Here is a 17,063-nt window from a genome sequence, read left to right as displayed (position 1 = left end):
AAAATAAGGAAAGTAATTATCAGCCCATAACAAGTGGAATTGAAACAAAGCACGTCCAATCGGGCTCAGAATTAAAAGACAGAGTAAAAGACAAAGTAGAACTTCATAAACACATGCAGAGCAGGTTAGTGATAATGAAAACGAATTCAAAAGACTCAAAAAAAAAAAACCTAGGCGCAAAACACATGCAGAGCAAGATACAGAATATGAAAGCAGAAAAAAAACGACAGTGTTAAAAAAAGAAAGTAAACATCGCATTAGCGTAAACAGAGAAATTATTACTTGGAGAAATAACTAAAAGGCGAATAGAGATCAAATATATGGACACAGGTGATATGTCAGAAGTATGTAAATATTGTAAGGCTCTGAAGTTTAAGTCAGAGAATTTCAAAAATGTGTTTTACCTCACATGCATTTATTAGTTACTTTGCAAAAAACATTATTAACGGCTGATGGTGTCGATTGCTTTATCTGTGCTGAAATTCCAAACAGAGACACCTATCCTGAATTATTGTACAAAGTCATTAAACACATGTCTCACTGACCGCATTTAAAAGATTCAGCATATTGGGACTCCAAAGATTCCAAATATTGTTTTTACAGAAGTTCTGAAATAAAAGTGAAACTAATGAAATAGCAACAATACAAAGAAAAAAAATATTAAAAGTGTGTATCTGGAAAACCAAACATGGGGGCTGGCGAGTGAAGCGAGCAGGGGGCAAAGCCCCCTAGTTTTTTGAAGAAAAAAAAAAAAAAAAAAAAAAGGTAATGTATTTTTTTAATTATTTAGATGGGGGAAAAAAATGATAAACAACCATTTTAAATAATTATTATTTTCAAAAACCAGTTATTTTTTCCTCTTATAATCCTCTGAAGGTGTTTTATGGTGGAATGACCAACAGAGGTCTTCTAACACAGATTCACTCCACTTTTACCAATAACATCTCTCCTTTTAAGAGATGTCCTGGTGAAACCTCTCATGTTCTTCAGAGGCTGTTCCCATGTTCTCAGGGAAAAACTCCATGAGAGTGTAGGAAATGGATTTTTAAAGACATGTTACATTCAAGTGCTAGGTAGGATGAGAGAAGCTCCTCAACTAGCTCCTTGTAGTATTCCATCTTACTACTCCCAAAAAAACTGTGGCATGTGCATCCCTTTTTTCTTCAATAAAGGAAGGGTGTCAATTCTTTACTGTTTGCTTACCTGTTACTTTGTCAAGACAATAGGTGGATCACTTTCTGTCCTTGCATATTAAAGTAAAAACCATGGCAACAACAACTTTCTCTCTTCTGGAGAATAAAGAGTCATCTTTCTAACTTTTTTCATTTTAAATTCTTGGCTATATTGAAGAAATAAGAAGCGAGAGAAAAAATACTTATTGAAAGCAAAAAATATGTAGCAAATATTTAAATGTTAAGAACAAGAAAGACTTCCATTTTTAGCTGAAAATACAGTAATATTATAAGCTTAAAACAAGCAGAACTATATATATATTGTACTGTGAAAAAGTTTTATGCAGGTGTGAAAAAATGCTGTAAACAAAGAATGCTTTCAGAAATATAAATAATGATTGTTTATTGTTATCAATTTACAAAATGCAAAGTGAGAAAAGAAAAGAAAAATCTAAATCAAATCAATATTTGGTGTTACTACCTTTTGCCTTCACACCAGCATCAATTCTTATAGGTACACTTGCACAAAGTCAGGGATTTTGTAGGATTATAGTCAGGTATATGATCAACCAATTATACCCAACAGGTGCTAATGATCATCAATGTCACACGTAGGTTGAAACACAGTCATAAACTGAAACAGAAACAGCTGTGTAGGAGGCTTAAAACTGGGCGAGGAACAGCCAAACTCTGCTACCAAGGTGAGGTTGTGGAAGACAGTTTCTCGTCATGGCAAGATTGAGCACAGCAACAAGACACAAGGTAGTTATATTGCATCAGCAAGGTCTCTCCCAGACAAAGATTCCAAAGCAGACTGGAGTTTCAAGATTTGCTGTTCAAGCTCTTTTGAAGAAGCACAAAGAAACGGGCAACGTTGAGGATCGTAGACGCAGTGGTCGGCCAAGGAAACTTAGTGCAGCAGATGAAAGACACATCAAGCTTATTACCCTTCGAAATCGGAAGATGTCCAGCAGTGCCATCAGCTCAGAACTGGCAGAAACCAGTGGGACCCAGGTACACCCATCTACTGTCTGGAGAAGTCTGGCCAGAAGTGGTCTTCATGGAAGAGTTGCAGCCAAAAAGACATACCTCCAACGTGGAAACAAGGCCAAGGGACTCAAGTATGCACGAAAACATAGGAACTGGGGTGCAGAAAAATGACAGCAGGTGCTCTGGACTGATGAGTCAAAATCTGAAATATTTGGCTGTAGCAGAAGGCAGTTTGTTTGTCAAAGGGCTGGAGAGTGGTATAATAATGAGTGTCTGCAGGCAACACAGAAGCATGGTGGAGGTTCCTTGAATGTTTAGGGCTGCATTTCTGCAAATGGAGTTGGAGATTTGGTCAGGATTAATGGTGTTCTCAATGCTGAGAAATACAGGCAGATACTTATCCATCATGCAATACCATCAGGGAGGCGTATGACTGGCCCCAAATTTATTCTGCAGCAGGACAACGACCCCAAACATACAGCCAAAGTCATTAAGAACTATCTTCAGCGTAAAGAAGAACAAGAAGTCCTGGAAGTGATGGTATGGCCCCCACAGAGCCCTGATCTCAACATCGAGTGTGTCTGGGATTACATGAACAGACAGAAGGATGTGAGGAAGCCTACATCCACAGAAGATCTGTGGTTAGTTCTCCAAGATGTTTGGAACAATCTACCAGCTGAGTTCCTTCAAAAACTGTGTGCAAGTGTACCTAGAAGAATTGATGCTGTTTTGAAGGCAAAGGGTGGTCACACCAAATATTGATTTGATTTAGATTTCTCTTTTGTTCATTCACTGCATTTTGTTGATTGATTAAAATAAATGATTAACAGTTCCATTTTTGAAAGCATTCTTTGTTTACAGCATTTTTTCACACCTGCCTAAAACTTTTGCACAGTACTGCGTATGTATGTGTGTGTATATATATATATATATATATATATATATATATATATATATATATATAAATAAATTACCCTAGGTTCTTGTCTATAAGCCGGACTCGTGTATAAGCCGGAGACCAAAAATCATACAAATTTTTAAAATAAAATCTTATCATAGATAAGCCGGACTCATGGATAAGCCGAACGTACTATAACCTATAACTAATAGAAGAGAGGGAGGTCAGTGGTCTCACTCGCACCCATTTAATTTCTTTAAGGGGGGAGAGAGTGTGAGATATTGGCGTCTCTCTCACTCCCCGCATGGCGCGGCCGGAGCACGTTCTTTCTGCTCTGGGCGTCGCCGAGTCAACACGCGTGCGTAGCGGTCATTTAAATTGTGATTTTATATGTAAGCATATTTAAATATATATCGTGGATTTTTTGCTGGTTCGCGGATTTCTGCGGACAATGGGTCTTTTAATTTCTGGTACATGCTTCCTCAGTTGGTTTGCCCAGTTGATTTCATACAAAGGACGCTATTGGCAGATGGCTGAGAAGCTAGATTGCTTACTTTTCTCTCTCTCTTGCGCTGACTATCTGTGATCCTGACGTATGGGGATTGAGCAGAGGGGCTGTTCGCACACCTAGACGATACGGACACTCGTCTAAAAATGCTGAAAGATTATCTTCACGTTGCTATCTTCTGTAAAGCTGATTCCTGAAACGACATGCTGCACAGTGCTTCGCATACTTAAAAGCTCGAAGGGCACGTATTGATTTTTGACTGAAAAACAAACTCTGTCTCTGTCTCTCTCTCCCTGCTCCTGACGGAGGGGGTGTGAGCTGCCGCCTTCAACAGCTTTGTGCCGCGGTGCTTCGCATACCTAAAAGCCAAACAGCACCATTGATTTGTTTGCTAGAGATTGTTTTCTCTATCTATGTGACATTCTGTGCTCCTGACACACACACCTTTGAAGAGGAAGATATGTTTGCATTCTTTTTTTTGTGAGACAGTACTGTCATCTCTGTCTTGTCATGGAGCACAGTTTAAACTTTTGAAAAAGAGACAAATGTTTGTTTGCAGTGTTTGAATAACGTTCCTGTCTCTCTACAACCTCCTGTGTTTCTGCGCAAATCTGTGACCCAAGCATGACAATATAAAAATAACCATATAAACATATGGTTTCTACTTCGTGGATTTTCTTATTTCGCGAGTGGCTCTGGAACGCAACCCCCGCGATGGAGGAGGGATTACTGTATAAGCCGGACTTATGTATAAGCCGATATTCTATTTTTTCATTTTCACAACTTTTTTCCTTAGATAAGCCGCGGCTTATAGACAAGAACTTAGGGTATATATAATTAACAATTTCTCTCAAAATGGCAGCTTTCATTGAACCTGGTATGTTGTGAAAATGGCTTGTGGTAGAGAAATTGTAATTTCAGAAATGGATTCAGCACACCTAAATCTAAAAAGTACAATGATTTTTATATACAGGGGGATTCTGGTGCAGACCAGTGGGAGGTGGTGTGCCCTTTAAACAACTAGCTTACAATACAAGGTTAATTGTATGTTGAATTCTGTTCTGCTAAGATAGGATCCAGGTGGGTTCCAGTTTTACCTTCATTATCTTTTTACTGATTATTCTTAAAACTATCTATAAAGCGTCATGACTCACAGGTAACTGCTTTATAACGCTATGATAAAACTGCAATCACAGATGCTTATAGCTTGTTTTGTCATACAGACAACAAAATAGTTGTCAATGCATTAAAAAGTGCTACGAGAAACACTTTAGCTGTCTGAACTGGTTTTGTTAAGTGCAGCATTCACTGTGTGTTTAATTGTGGTACACACGCACTTGATCAGAAATGAGATGTGAGTAATTATTGACAGTGTTTAAATCAACAAGGAAACTTTGGTCTTGATCAATAACAAACTGCAGAATACACACAAATACTATAGTGGGTCATAAATATGGTGAAAATTATGACAAGAAAAAATAAACACCAAAACATCAATATAAGAAAAGCAGCAAAAAGACTATTGGTAAGAAGGCAGAAATGACTTGATTGTTTTAATGTAATCAATGAACAGCTCATTTTCACCACTTCTTTTTGTAATGGAAAAAAATGTGTAGAAATAACCTGTCAGTGTGTTTCTGGTTCCTGGCTTTAATGGAAAAAGGCATAATTTAATTGAAAGAAAATGTTTTCCCATGATGGGTAGTAAAACACAAGTTTAAAACCCAAATGCCTGAAATAAGTACCATCAAGAGAACAATGGCTTCTAAAATATCCTTGAGTAAGCAGAGTTTTGCAAGCTATCTTTGGAAACATTGTGAAAAGTCAAATGGGTTAATTAAAAAGTAACTTATCCCCCGGAATTTCCCTTCAAGGAATAAAGTACTATCTAAAAATATTACATAGAACACACCATTCAAAGTAAAATACTGTAACAATATATTACTTTTATAAAGAGGATGGTTCCCATAATCTTTATATCAGTGGCACTGAAACCTTTTCATAGTGGAAATCTGTAGTAAATTTCAGTCCATTTTTGTAACAAAGTTCACTATTTGCCTTTGGCCAAATTCCTTGTTAGTTTTATTATTTAACAATTCATCAATTTTTCAGAATTTTTGCTATATTTAAACTACTATTCTACATTCATGTTTATTCTCAACTGTAATTTCCCAATACAGAACACCCACAAAATTCAGGGAGGTTATGTTCGTAGAGCACGTGTGAATTGTGAAAAACCGCGACTTTTGGATGTGGTTAAAAAATGTCTTTTAAATGCCTATTTTTATAGTTTAAACCCTAAATACAGTATGCCCCCAAAGCACTTTAATTTCGTTGCAAACTCAGCTTAATACATTACCTAAAAAATGACCTTAATACATTACCTAAAAACAGAATGTAAAGGTAAACCCATATACTGTACAGTACTGTACTGCTATGTCTCCCACGGTGCTAGAATGTAGAATACCGATGTTACCGCTATACGTACTGTAATTTCTTTTCTTTGGTATGCGCTGTCGTTTTCGTTGTTATAAGTAAATACATAATAATTTCATTTAACTAAAATACAGTAAAATGTACAGGTACTCACCAATGATCAATGATATTGATGATGATGATGAAGGAGCTGTGCAGTACGATGCAGAGGATTTAAAACTCCTCAGGTGGCGCCTCTTCTTCAGAAGCTTCAGGAGGAGTTGTATCTTTGGACAGGGTCTTCTTCTGGTGGGGTTTCATGCTGGCTTTTCTTTATAGGTTTCAGGAACATTGTGATGGGAAGTTGTTATATTGTCTCCTTTAGTGAACTGCTGGTACAATTTCCCTGCTTTCTTCAGATGATGTTACCGTCCAAGGGGATGTTCTTCTTCTTGCAGCCGGTGATCCACAAAGCCAAGGCAGATTCCATCCCGACGATATTTTTATTCCTTACGGTCGTTACCATTTTTGGCACTATCACAGAAACTTACAAACACAGTACTCCAGATCGCTGCTTCGTTCTTCTTTATGTAGTGTGCGGTGCTTTCATTAATGCCATAGTGGTGCGCTACCAAAGCATAACTTTTTAGTTCCCGGAGCAAACCCTATAGTTCAACTTTCTCCTGGCGCTTAGGCTCAGTGCAAGAAGCCTTAGAAGGTGCAGGAGGTTTCGGCGACAGTCTTGTGCTTTTAAGAATAACAAAATTGAAAACACGAGGACACTCAGCTGGAGTGTCCACAAAAGGAGAAAATTGAATCACGTATCATAAAGTAGTTTTATTCCTGAGCTTTCAACCCCTGCCAGGGGTCTTCATCAGAGGATAATGCTTAGATTTACAAGAATCAAAGGCAATATATAGCAAAAAATTACGTTGGGGGGTGGGGGAGGTGGCTAGGTCAGTGTGATCGGGGGGGGGGGGGGGGGGCGCGTATTGGGTGTACAGTTTATTTATTATGAACATGTTCTTCTTAAGTTTGCATATGCTGGATTTATGTCCAAGTGTCTGTTGATGGCGTTCTCATTTGATAGCCAAGATTCAGCCTCCTGATCAAACTGACTTAGCCACCTCCCCCACCACGTAATTTTTTGCTATATATTGCCTTTGATTCTTGTAAGTCTAAGCATTATCCTCTGATGAAGACCCCTGGCAGGGGTTGAAAGCTCAGGAATAAAACTACTTTATGATACGCGATTCATTTTTCTCCCTTTGTGGATCTCCAGCTGCAAATATGCAAACCGTATCACAGACCTTCTCTTCCATATATATATATATATATATATATATATATATATATATATATATAAAATCTATCTCCATACTATTGAAGAAAACTTTGACTAACATGCATCTAGGCCTATTCTATACGTACTATTTACATTACAGGATAATAGAACAGCAAAACCTACCCAGCAACAGTGGAGGACAGTGCAGAAGCCAATCCTTGATTAAGTGCTAATTGAGCACAATGCAAATGCTAGCATTACCCTCTTAATAATCTTTAATCAATCATTTTTAAAATTACAAAATTGCTTACTAGTCTAAAGCTTTTCTGCACTACTTACCCCATTCACCTTTGCAACTCAGACTCTATGCGGTTCTCTCTGAGTAAGTGTTCAGGTTTCGGTTACTCGAATTTTCAAAGACTTCATGTGTTTTTGTTAATTTAATAAAACCACTGCTTACCATTTTGTGACATATGCATACTTTCACGCTAAAATCCACGTAAAGTTTTATAAATGACATCTCTGAAGAGACTTAGTAAAGGCTTGTGAAAACTAGCCTTTCAGATTGTTTAATAAAATTAAAATAGCAGAATAAAATAATATATTGCAAAAATTAAATAACTACAAAATACCCAGGATAACAGACTCAAGAGCTGATACACTTTCCTGACTTACATGTTAAAGAGGATATACAATTCGGCTCTGAAAAAAGTAACATCGGATTTGGAGGCAAACTATAATTGCAGACCTTAATGAATCTCTGAAAACATATTGTGCACATGGAGTGTCACAGTTCAAATCCTAGAGATCTGTGAAGATTGTATGTATTCCCCTAATACTCTCGATTTTTCTATTGGTTTTCTGGTTGATAGCAGATCATAATGATGTGATAGCAAAGCCAACAGATGAAACTAAATTGGCATAAAGTAAGTATATGCCCAAATGTAACCTTTGAAGGGCTGACACCAAATGTAGAATTAATTCTTCTTTGCACTTGATGCTGCCATTATAATTTGCTTTGTTTAAACATTTCTTTATATAGACAGTCATTGGAACTTTATTATTTCACTTGGATATATACCATTCTTGAAGTAATAGTTTAATGTAATATTTTGCATATTGAAAAAGACAATATTTGCAATGAAAGTCAGCAGAGGCCAAGTTCAAAGTTGATCACATGGTAACCTCCATATTTTCAAAATTAAAGTAATGTAAATTAGCAACTTTATATTAATTCATTATGAGTGGATGTATTTGTACTCTGTGATGGTCTGGTATCTTTACCACAGTTGTTTTCTGACTTGCAATCAATGTCAGTCAGGACAGTCTCTGCTTCATCATGACCCTAAAACTGAATTATGCCAGTTCCATCAACTGATAGAAGGTTGGGTCGAAGGATATGTTAGCAAGTACTACTACTGTGAATTTCCCCCTGGGATTAATAAAGTATCTATCTATCTATCTATCTATCTCTATCTATCTATCATAGTGTTCTATCCAAGGCTTGTCCTTGCAATGTCTCCTCATTTCTGTGACTCCCTCCAACCTTATAGTATATAAAAATCCCTTTTTTTAAATCTGCTTAAGAAAGATTATGGGTCTGTGCAGTACAAAGGGTGGAACACCAAGTATGCTGTTGTAATCTAATTTCTGCTTCCCCCAGAGCTTTTGTTTTGTAAATTATGACATTCATCTGTTACACTTTTGGCTCTCAATGAACAATAAGAAAGACATTTTTTGAAATCAGTGCACAGAGTAAAAGTTCATATCAAAACTAAATACCCTCATCTTCTCAAATGCACCCAGAAAACAATATTCTTATGCGTGTTGTGAATATGAAGATGTACAAACACCCACACCATCCTGTAGTTCTAGTTTTCTTTTTAATTCTTATATATTTAATGTGATCAAAGAAAAAAACTGTACCTTAGATAAGAACAGTAGTTTGACTGTATTGATAAAGTATTCTTAAAAACATGTGCTCGACCACTCATTGTGGGAGGTACTATATAAAATAAAGCTCAGCAAGATTATTACTAAACAGAAAGAACAAAAATAGAAAAAAGAGACAGTTATTTCTTAACAAAAATGCAAAGCAATTCAATGCATTTACCCATAGCTGAACATCAGAAAGTTACCACTCTTGGATGCAGCCCAGGTCTCCATGGACTACAGGGGCACTGAAATTAATTAAGATGTATGAAAAATATTTGTTCTTTGTGTTTCAAAGAGACAATTCTACCACTAAACTGGCAGACAGAATCCTCTTTAACAGTATCCCCAAGACAGCTCATGCACTGTTAGGCATAGGCACACCATCATCCTCAAGAGTACTTGTTGTCGGTCTCCATCACAACCTGTAGTTTACTGGACACACTGGCTGCAGCATAAACAGCTGAATACAGGCTTTCAGAGGGTAAAGTGTGTGAAGAAAAAAGCGATTTGCTGTGTTACAATACTGACAGTTCTTCAGATATGGCAGCAAAAGCATTATAGATCCTACTTCTAGTGATAATGAAGCATACTAACATGATGATTGTGCAAAAATGATCAACTCTAATGCCACCTCTGAATGTCCATTGTGCAACAAGAGCAATGAGCAAATGTCAAAGCTGCCTTTAGCAGATCTCCAGGGCTCAAGACCTACGTATCAGGTACAGATGATCGCTTAGAGAATTTCAGACTGCACTGGGTCAACATACTTGAATTAGAATGTTGTTGTTGATGAATCACTTATGCTTTGGAAAATGTGCTTGAGCAATGAAAAGACACAAACCTTGTACAATTACTGACTTGGCAGTATGTCTACTGAACAACAGGTAGAATGTATTGGTAGCTGGACAACAGTGCTCAAAATCTGCAAACTGGTGAAAAAAAAAACCTGTTAATGTGTTTTTTTATTTTTACTTATTGTGTGCATGTGAACGCTTTTAAATCACTTTAGTTCTTTTTGTCTGGCATCTCCTTGCTCACTGGTATATGAAAACCCCCACATATGATTTACTGTTTGACTTGACTTGATGTCTAGTTAAGCAAGACATCAGGTTCACCACATTTTTGGCCCTCTAGATACAAACACACCCATTGTTGGGTAATTTTCGGACCATATTTTGGCCAGGAAATTATACCCTTATGATACAGAGTAAACCAATATGTGGCTTCAGCAAAAATAATCAGAAGTGCTTGAATATGTGCATTACCCAATACCACAATATCACCTCCTAATGGGATATGAGGGGGTCAAATTTACTCCTTTTCACAAACTTTGAAAAAAAATGGGGATCAGTAATAAAGACATATTGTACAGAGTGTCATTTTTTTGCTGTTTCAAGTCTGCTGATCATAAATAAGATAATATTTTTGATATCCGATTCTTTACTGGTGGTCCTAGTCCTCTAAGAGCCACTCCCAGAAGGCTAAAACTGAAACATTTCAAAGATAAGCAAAAGGGTTACAATTTTAGACTATTTCAAGGTCAACAATTATGAATGATGTTATTTTTCTTAATTGTTGATCCTTTACTATTGATCTAGCACTCTACACACCTCTATCAGAGGGAGAAAAATGAAAAAAATATTTTTACAAAGTAAATAATTACATTTCATATGAACACCCCAAATTATAGTGGCTTATGTTAATTCAGACTGTTTTTTTTTTTCTTCTTAGTTTTACCATAACAGCTGAAAAACCTGATATAGTTAAAATAATTAGGAAAATGTTTTAAAACGTTACTCTTGCACCTAACTCTCTCCTCAAAGTAGATTATTGAGGGATCAGACTCTCTTTGCTTTTAATATTTGGCATGGCTTACAGTGCCCAAATGGCTGCAAAGTATAACTTTAAGCGTTGGCACTGCATACTCTGTCCCTCTCTCTTTCTATATCACTCAGTCGCTGATGCGATTTCTGCATTTTTATCTAAACCTGTGCATTGGCTATTCAACTCTCAGCTACTTATAAGTTTGACATTAGGTACTATATTTTCTGTGGTTCTTTCTGTACACCTAGTTGGGGCCCAAACTATTGCACAAGCATAGAGTCCTCTGCAAAAGAAGAGAATACCAACCTTCCTAACGGAGGTAGAGGAGCTTAAAAACCCAAACAAGTGGGCAGGCTCAGACGGACAGCCCCCATTGTTGGAAACGCATTTCTACATGTACACAATCGTTTGGACCAATGTCACGCCCGCCCCTCCCTCCCTTTCAGATGCCTCCTCCTCCCCTGATTGGCGGGTATGCCCGTGGTTTTTGCACCCTCAGTCTTTCCTAAACGGAGTGAAACCACCAGCTCACTTTCCTTACTCTGATCAAGGAGGGATAATCTAGCATTGCGCGACATCTATCCAATTACAAAGACTGACCAGCAGAGATAAAGGCGCTATGAAAGCTCTTACCAGTACCATCGGACTTTCGCACAGAAGTTGCCATGCTGCTCCAGCGACGAAGACGACGTGGTGCGCCGCCATACCCTACACAGTCGTCCCTGGAGAACCGTGCAAGGCCGCGCCAAAATGCTCCTTAAAGGGTGGGGCGAAGAGGTTACATTGTCTTGGCAAGAACCGTCCGACAACTAAAAAAAGATCGGTAGCACTGGGCGTTTCTCTTTCCGAAAGCAAGTGAACTGTCTTCCTCCCAGTTCGAGGATTAGAGTTTGTCGTCTTTCCTTCCAACTCACACCCTCTTGTCAGGCAGTCACCAAATGTCAAGTCCTGTCGGCCAAACTCTGACGTAAACACACAGCCAGAGCCAGGCGGTGTGACACGACTCGTGCCCACTAGTCAGCTACAGACGGCGCTTTCACCTGCAGACGCGTGCAGGACTCGGTATACGTGCCAGCTGGAGAAAATTCGAAAACGCTTCAGCGTTAAGTCCGTCGTTTTGGGGCAGAAAACTGAAACTGATTAGTGGTATCGTTTCTTCTTTTTATATGTAAATCCCTGAAGAAGATGAAGTTCAGTGTTAAGAGCTTAAACGGTGTCTCACAGCTGGCGCTTCTTCCCGTTGCAGGCCCAGCCGGTTGCTACGCGACGACGAGTCCTCACCAACAGTGCTGTGCATTCGAAGACCCCGCCCACTTTTAAAAGCGCGAGCCGCGCTCCTCGTTTAGCCAATGGGAACGCGCTGCTACACGCGCGGCTCTGGGCATTGGCGGTCTAGCGGGATCACCATTAATAATAAAAAAGCATGGAGATGCGAGCGGCGCAGCTAGTAACGACGGCCCGTGTCCACCGAGAAATTTGCCAGTTTTCCTTGCACCATTCGCAAGCGCTGCATTTACAAAAAAAAAAAAAAAACAGCTGGTCGAGCCATACGTGGATTCAGTTGTTTTAAATTTTCACCGAATTTTCATAAATTATGTGACGCTATTTTGGCACAAAACTGACCCCCGTCACATTTTGTCACAAATCTCCTAAAAACCCGTCCTGTAATGGTGTCACAAATTTGGGACCCCCCCATAAGCTGCAAACAAATTAGCACTTTCAAATTAATGAAAAGCAGTCTGAACTGACTACTAAAGAAAATTAGTACTAGCAGTTTGGACAGTTTAAGCATTAACCACACATTCAGCCAGTTTGCCAGTAGTTTACTGTTGCCTAATCAAATAACTGAGCTTTCTGAACTGTTTATTCTAATACTTGCTTATTCATCCTGCCACGGTGATGAGAAGTGATCTGCTATTCTGCAAACAGTGACACTGCTGACACTAACATTGTTTTTGGGTATAGAGTCCACCTAGGTCCAGATCAACCTTATCTTGCCACTCCATACTTTCTCCATTTTCTTCATGTATGATGACCTCCATCAACTCATGTTGCAGACGAGCAGTCACTCACGGGTCTGACGATTTTGGTTGGCACTGCCTAATGTTTGTGTATTACTGTAATGGCTTTGCAACATCAGTGAGGCAAAATATTGATGCCATGTGTTACATATTCTGTTACTCAGTATTGACTGGACCTACAAATGTACTGGTTATGTTGTAGCTGATCGATGAAGGATGTTGTTCACCTTGAAACTCAAAACTGCAAAAGAGATGGAAAGTTGTGCATGGTTCCTACTGTTGTTCGTTCAATTTTGAGATATCATGGTGTGTTACCGCCTCCTCCCTTTGTCACATAGCATCACAAAAGTAGTAAGTGGGGTGCAATTAAGAATTAAGCATTAAGAAGAAGGATGCCTCACGCCTGGACAAACTGGTGAGGAAGGCAGGCTCTATTGTTGGCATAGAGCTGGACGGTCTGACATCCGTAACAGAGCAACGGGCACTCAGCAGGCTCCTATCAATTATGGAGAATCCACTACATCCATTAAACAGTGTCATCTCCAGACAGAGGATCAGTTTCAGTGACAGACTGCTGTCACTGTCCTGCTCCACTGACAGACTGAGAAGATCATTCCTCCCCCAAACTATGCGACTCTTCAATTCCACCAGAGGGGGTAAACGTTGAACATTATTCAAGTTATTGTCTGTTTTTTTATCTGCATTTTTTTTTTTTTTTTTTTTTTTTTTTTTTTTTACTCTTTAATTTAATATTTTTGCTGCTGGAATATGTGAATTTCCCCCTGGGATTAATAAAGTATCTATCTATCTATCTATCTATCTATCTATCTATCTATCTCAATGTTAATTATGGGTGGCCCTGTGCCGGCTCAGAGTGCTGTAACACAGCTAAAATGTAATTACCACTTTACTAATTACATAAGCAATACTCATAGAGATGGGTATGCAAATAGACCTGAGGCCCAAAGTTCTGGAGGCCCTCATGATAATTAAACCGATTGCTAAATTGTGTTTGATGACCTGTAAACACAAATGTTAGCGTTTGTTTGAATGACACACTTATTTGACATGTGGGTAGGTTGTTTCTGGCTTGTCTGACTGGTATTAAGGGTTGGAGGAGGTGGGGGTAACAACGTCTTATCAGGCCCAGGTGCTTGTGGACTTGGGATCTGTCAATTGATGAACCCACAATGGTGTGTTTCTCACAAAATCCAAAGGAACAGGGATATAACCATACCAGTCAAAATACCCGGCATTGCCTGGGTATACATTAACAGGGGAATAAAAAACTCTTTTGGAAACTCAACACGAGGCAATGAAATTGTTATTCAAATCAGTCGAGAAGAAAATGCTATACATACCTGTAGTCTTTGAGATTCCTCTTTGGCCGGTACAAAACTTTGTGTGTGCTGCTGCTGATGTCTTCCATTAGCAGTAGCATACTCCTGCTGCATGGTGGGAATTGTAGTCCCTAGATTGGTGCTGATTTTTGGGTTGTCCTCCACCCCTTTTGTTATAACCTGTCTTTCCAATATAATGTATAGCCTATATTTTAAAGGATAAGTTCAATATTTTTCAAGTCAAACTTGTTTCATTCCAAACATGCAATATATGCATTTGCCACAAGACATTGTGTTCTAAAGTTGGGCCCTTTTTCTAAATTTAAAATAATATCTTGCCCACATTGGCACTTTACAATGGAGGGTAGAGGGCACGGACAAAAAAGTTAAAAACTTATGAAATACATCCATTTTTCAAGCCAAGATAGTTTCTGAATATTGATCCACACTTTCTGTGTTTCCAGCACATGTTTGTGACAACAAAAGTTATCTGGAAATACTGTACAGTAGTCATTTTGCTGCACATTCCTGGTACTATTATTCTCGTGTTAAGAATGCCTTTCCCATTTGCATGTGAGAGTTCTTACATAAATAAAGAAGTAAATCAAAACAAACCCAATCAACCTCTGTCGGGAGGAAACCAATCCCTGCAGGGGTGAAAGGTCGTTGTGCAGGAAGAGTAAGTGCTGAGCTATCATGCATAGCCGGTCTTCTTTTAAAATGGCTGAATCTTATAATATTGGTGTTTTTTTGTTCAAATATGACATGTATAAACTATTTTACAATATATGTGTAATCACAAGATGCAAGTCAATAGTCGAGAACCATCTTGGTTTGAAAAACTACGCATTTGATGTGTTTTTTCCTTTGAGTCCCAAAGAATGCAATGTAAACCACCATTGCAGGAAGATATGTTTTTTAAATGTATAGAAAACTATTAACTGTGCAACAGAATTTTGCATGGCCAAGGCATATATACTATGTTTGTAAAGAAATAACTTTGGCCTGAAAAATACCAAACTTATCCTTTAAGTTGGACCAACAGCAAGGTAAATGTAATCTTTTTGTGAAAATTGGTTCAACAGTTTATTTGTGATTGGTGAACAAACCGACATCCAAGTGGCTTACAGATTTATTTCAGTACATAGATTAGCAACTTTGTAAATCTCTTATACATATTTCTAACTTTAGTGTATTTTGCATGTCATTTGTGCAGGATTTGGGTACAGTTTAGTCTGGGCAACCTAGTAGACTTCAGGAGGTGGGTGGCTTGAGGAAACCTTGTTGTGAACCCCTCATTCCTTCTCTGTTTCTTCATACTTGTTGTCCTTCCATTGTCTCTGACTTAATCTGGTATTTGTTGGTCTGGACGTTGGAATCATACATTTTTATTCAGACCTTTGACATCTTGCCCACATTGTCAACAGTTCCTCAGATTTAGAGAGTGCATAGTACAAGATCAATAATATCTCTTTTTATTGTCATTATACCATGTATAACGAAATTACAGAGCAACTACTCCTTTTAGATGCAACAAAAAAAAAACAATCAAAAATTAATACTAGTAACAGTAAAGTATTACATATAAAAACTGCTAAATAGAAAGAAGATAAAGACTGCTAATTAATAGGTTCTAATTTCTAGGCTTCCCATGGGCTCACCACCTATGGGAGGGGCCAAGGAGGTCGGGTGCAGTGTGAGTTGGGTGGTGGCCGAAGGCGGGGACCTTGGCGGTCCGATCCTTGGCTACAGAAACTGGCTCTTGGGACATGGAATGTCACCTCTCTGAAGGGGAAGGAGCCTGAGCTAGTGCGCGAAGTTGAGAGGTTCCGACTAGATATAGTCGGGCTCACCTCGACGCACAGCTTGGACTCTGGAACCAATCTCCTTGAGAGGGGCTGGACTCTCTACCACTCTGGAGTTGCCCCCGGTGAGAGGCGCCGAGCAGGTGTGGGTATACTTATTGCCCCCCAACTTGGAGCCTGTACATTGGGGTTTACCCCGGTGGACGAGAGGGTAGCCTCCCTTCGCCTTCGGGTGGGGGGACGGGTCCTAACTGTTGTTTGTGCGTATGCACCGAACAGCAGTTCGGAGTACCCACCCTTTTTGGAGTCCCTGGAGGGGGTGCTAGAGGGCATACCTTCTGGGGACTCCCTCGTTCTGCTGGGAGACTTCAATGCTCACGTGGGCAATGACAGTGAGACCTGGAAGGGCGTGATTGGGAGGAATGGCCCCCCTGATCTGAACCCGAGCGGTGTTTTGTTATTGGACTTCTGTGCTCGTCACGGATTGTCCATAACGAACACCATGTTCAAGCATAGGGGTGTTCATATGTGCACTTGGCACCAGGACACCCTAGGCCTCAGTTCGATGATCGACTTTGTGGTCGTGTCGTCGGACTTGCGGCCACATGTCTTGGACACTCGGGTGAAGAGAGGGGCGGAGCTGTCAACTGATCACCACCTGGTGGTGAGTTGGCTTCGATGGTGGGGGAGGATGCCGGTCAGGCGTGGTAGGCCCAAACGTGTTGTGAGGGTCTGCTGGGAACGTCTGGCAGAGCCCCCTGTCAGAAGTAGCTTCAACTCCCACCTCCGGCAGAACTTCGACCACATCCCGAGGGAGGTGGGGGACATTGAGTCCGAATGGGCCATGTTCCGTGCCTCTATTGTTGAGGC

The 17,063-nt window shown here is 39.4% G+C and overlaps 1 protein-coding gene across 1 annotated transcript in view; it reads right to left on the bottom strand.

Annotated features, from left to right (window-relative positions):
• The window catches only part of c8h1orf159 (chromosome 8 C1orf159 homolog), a 36,994-nt gene extending 24,495 nt beyond the window's left edge, over positions 1 to 12,499 (bottom strand). Inside the window, exon 1 of the mRNA XM_028807845.2 lies at positions 11,661 to 12,499. Coding sequence (XP_028663678.1) covers positions 11,661 to 11,732 — 72 coding nt within the window. The 5' untranslated portion in view covers positions 11,733 to 12,499. The remainder of the gene's footprint in view (positions 1 to 11,660) is intronic.
• Between the last annotated feature and the right edge of the window lie 4,564 nt (positions 12,500 to 17,063).

The sequence above is a fragment of the Erpetoichthys calabaricus genome, chromosome 8, assembly GCF_900747795.2.
Source record: "Erpetoichthys calabaricus chromosome 8, fErpCal1.3, whole genome shotgun sequence".
NCBI classification, from domain to species: Eukaryota; Metazoa; Chordata; class Cladistia; order Polypteriformes; family Polypteridae; genus Erpetoichthys; species Erpetoichthys calabaricus.
This window is presented reverse-complemented; position numbering and strand designations above follow the sequence as displayed.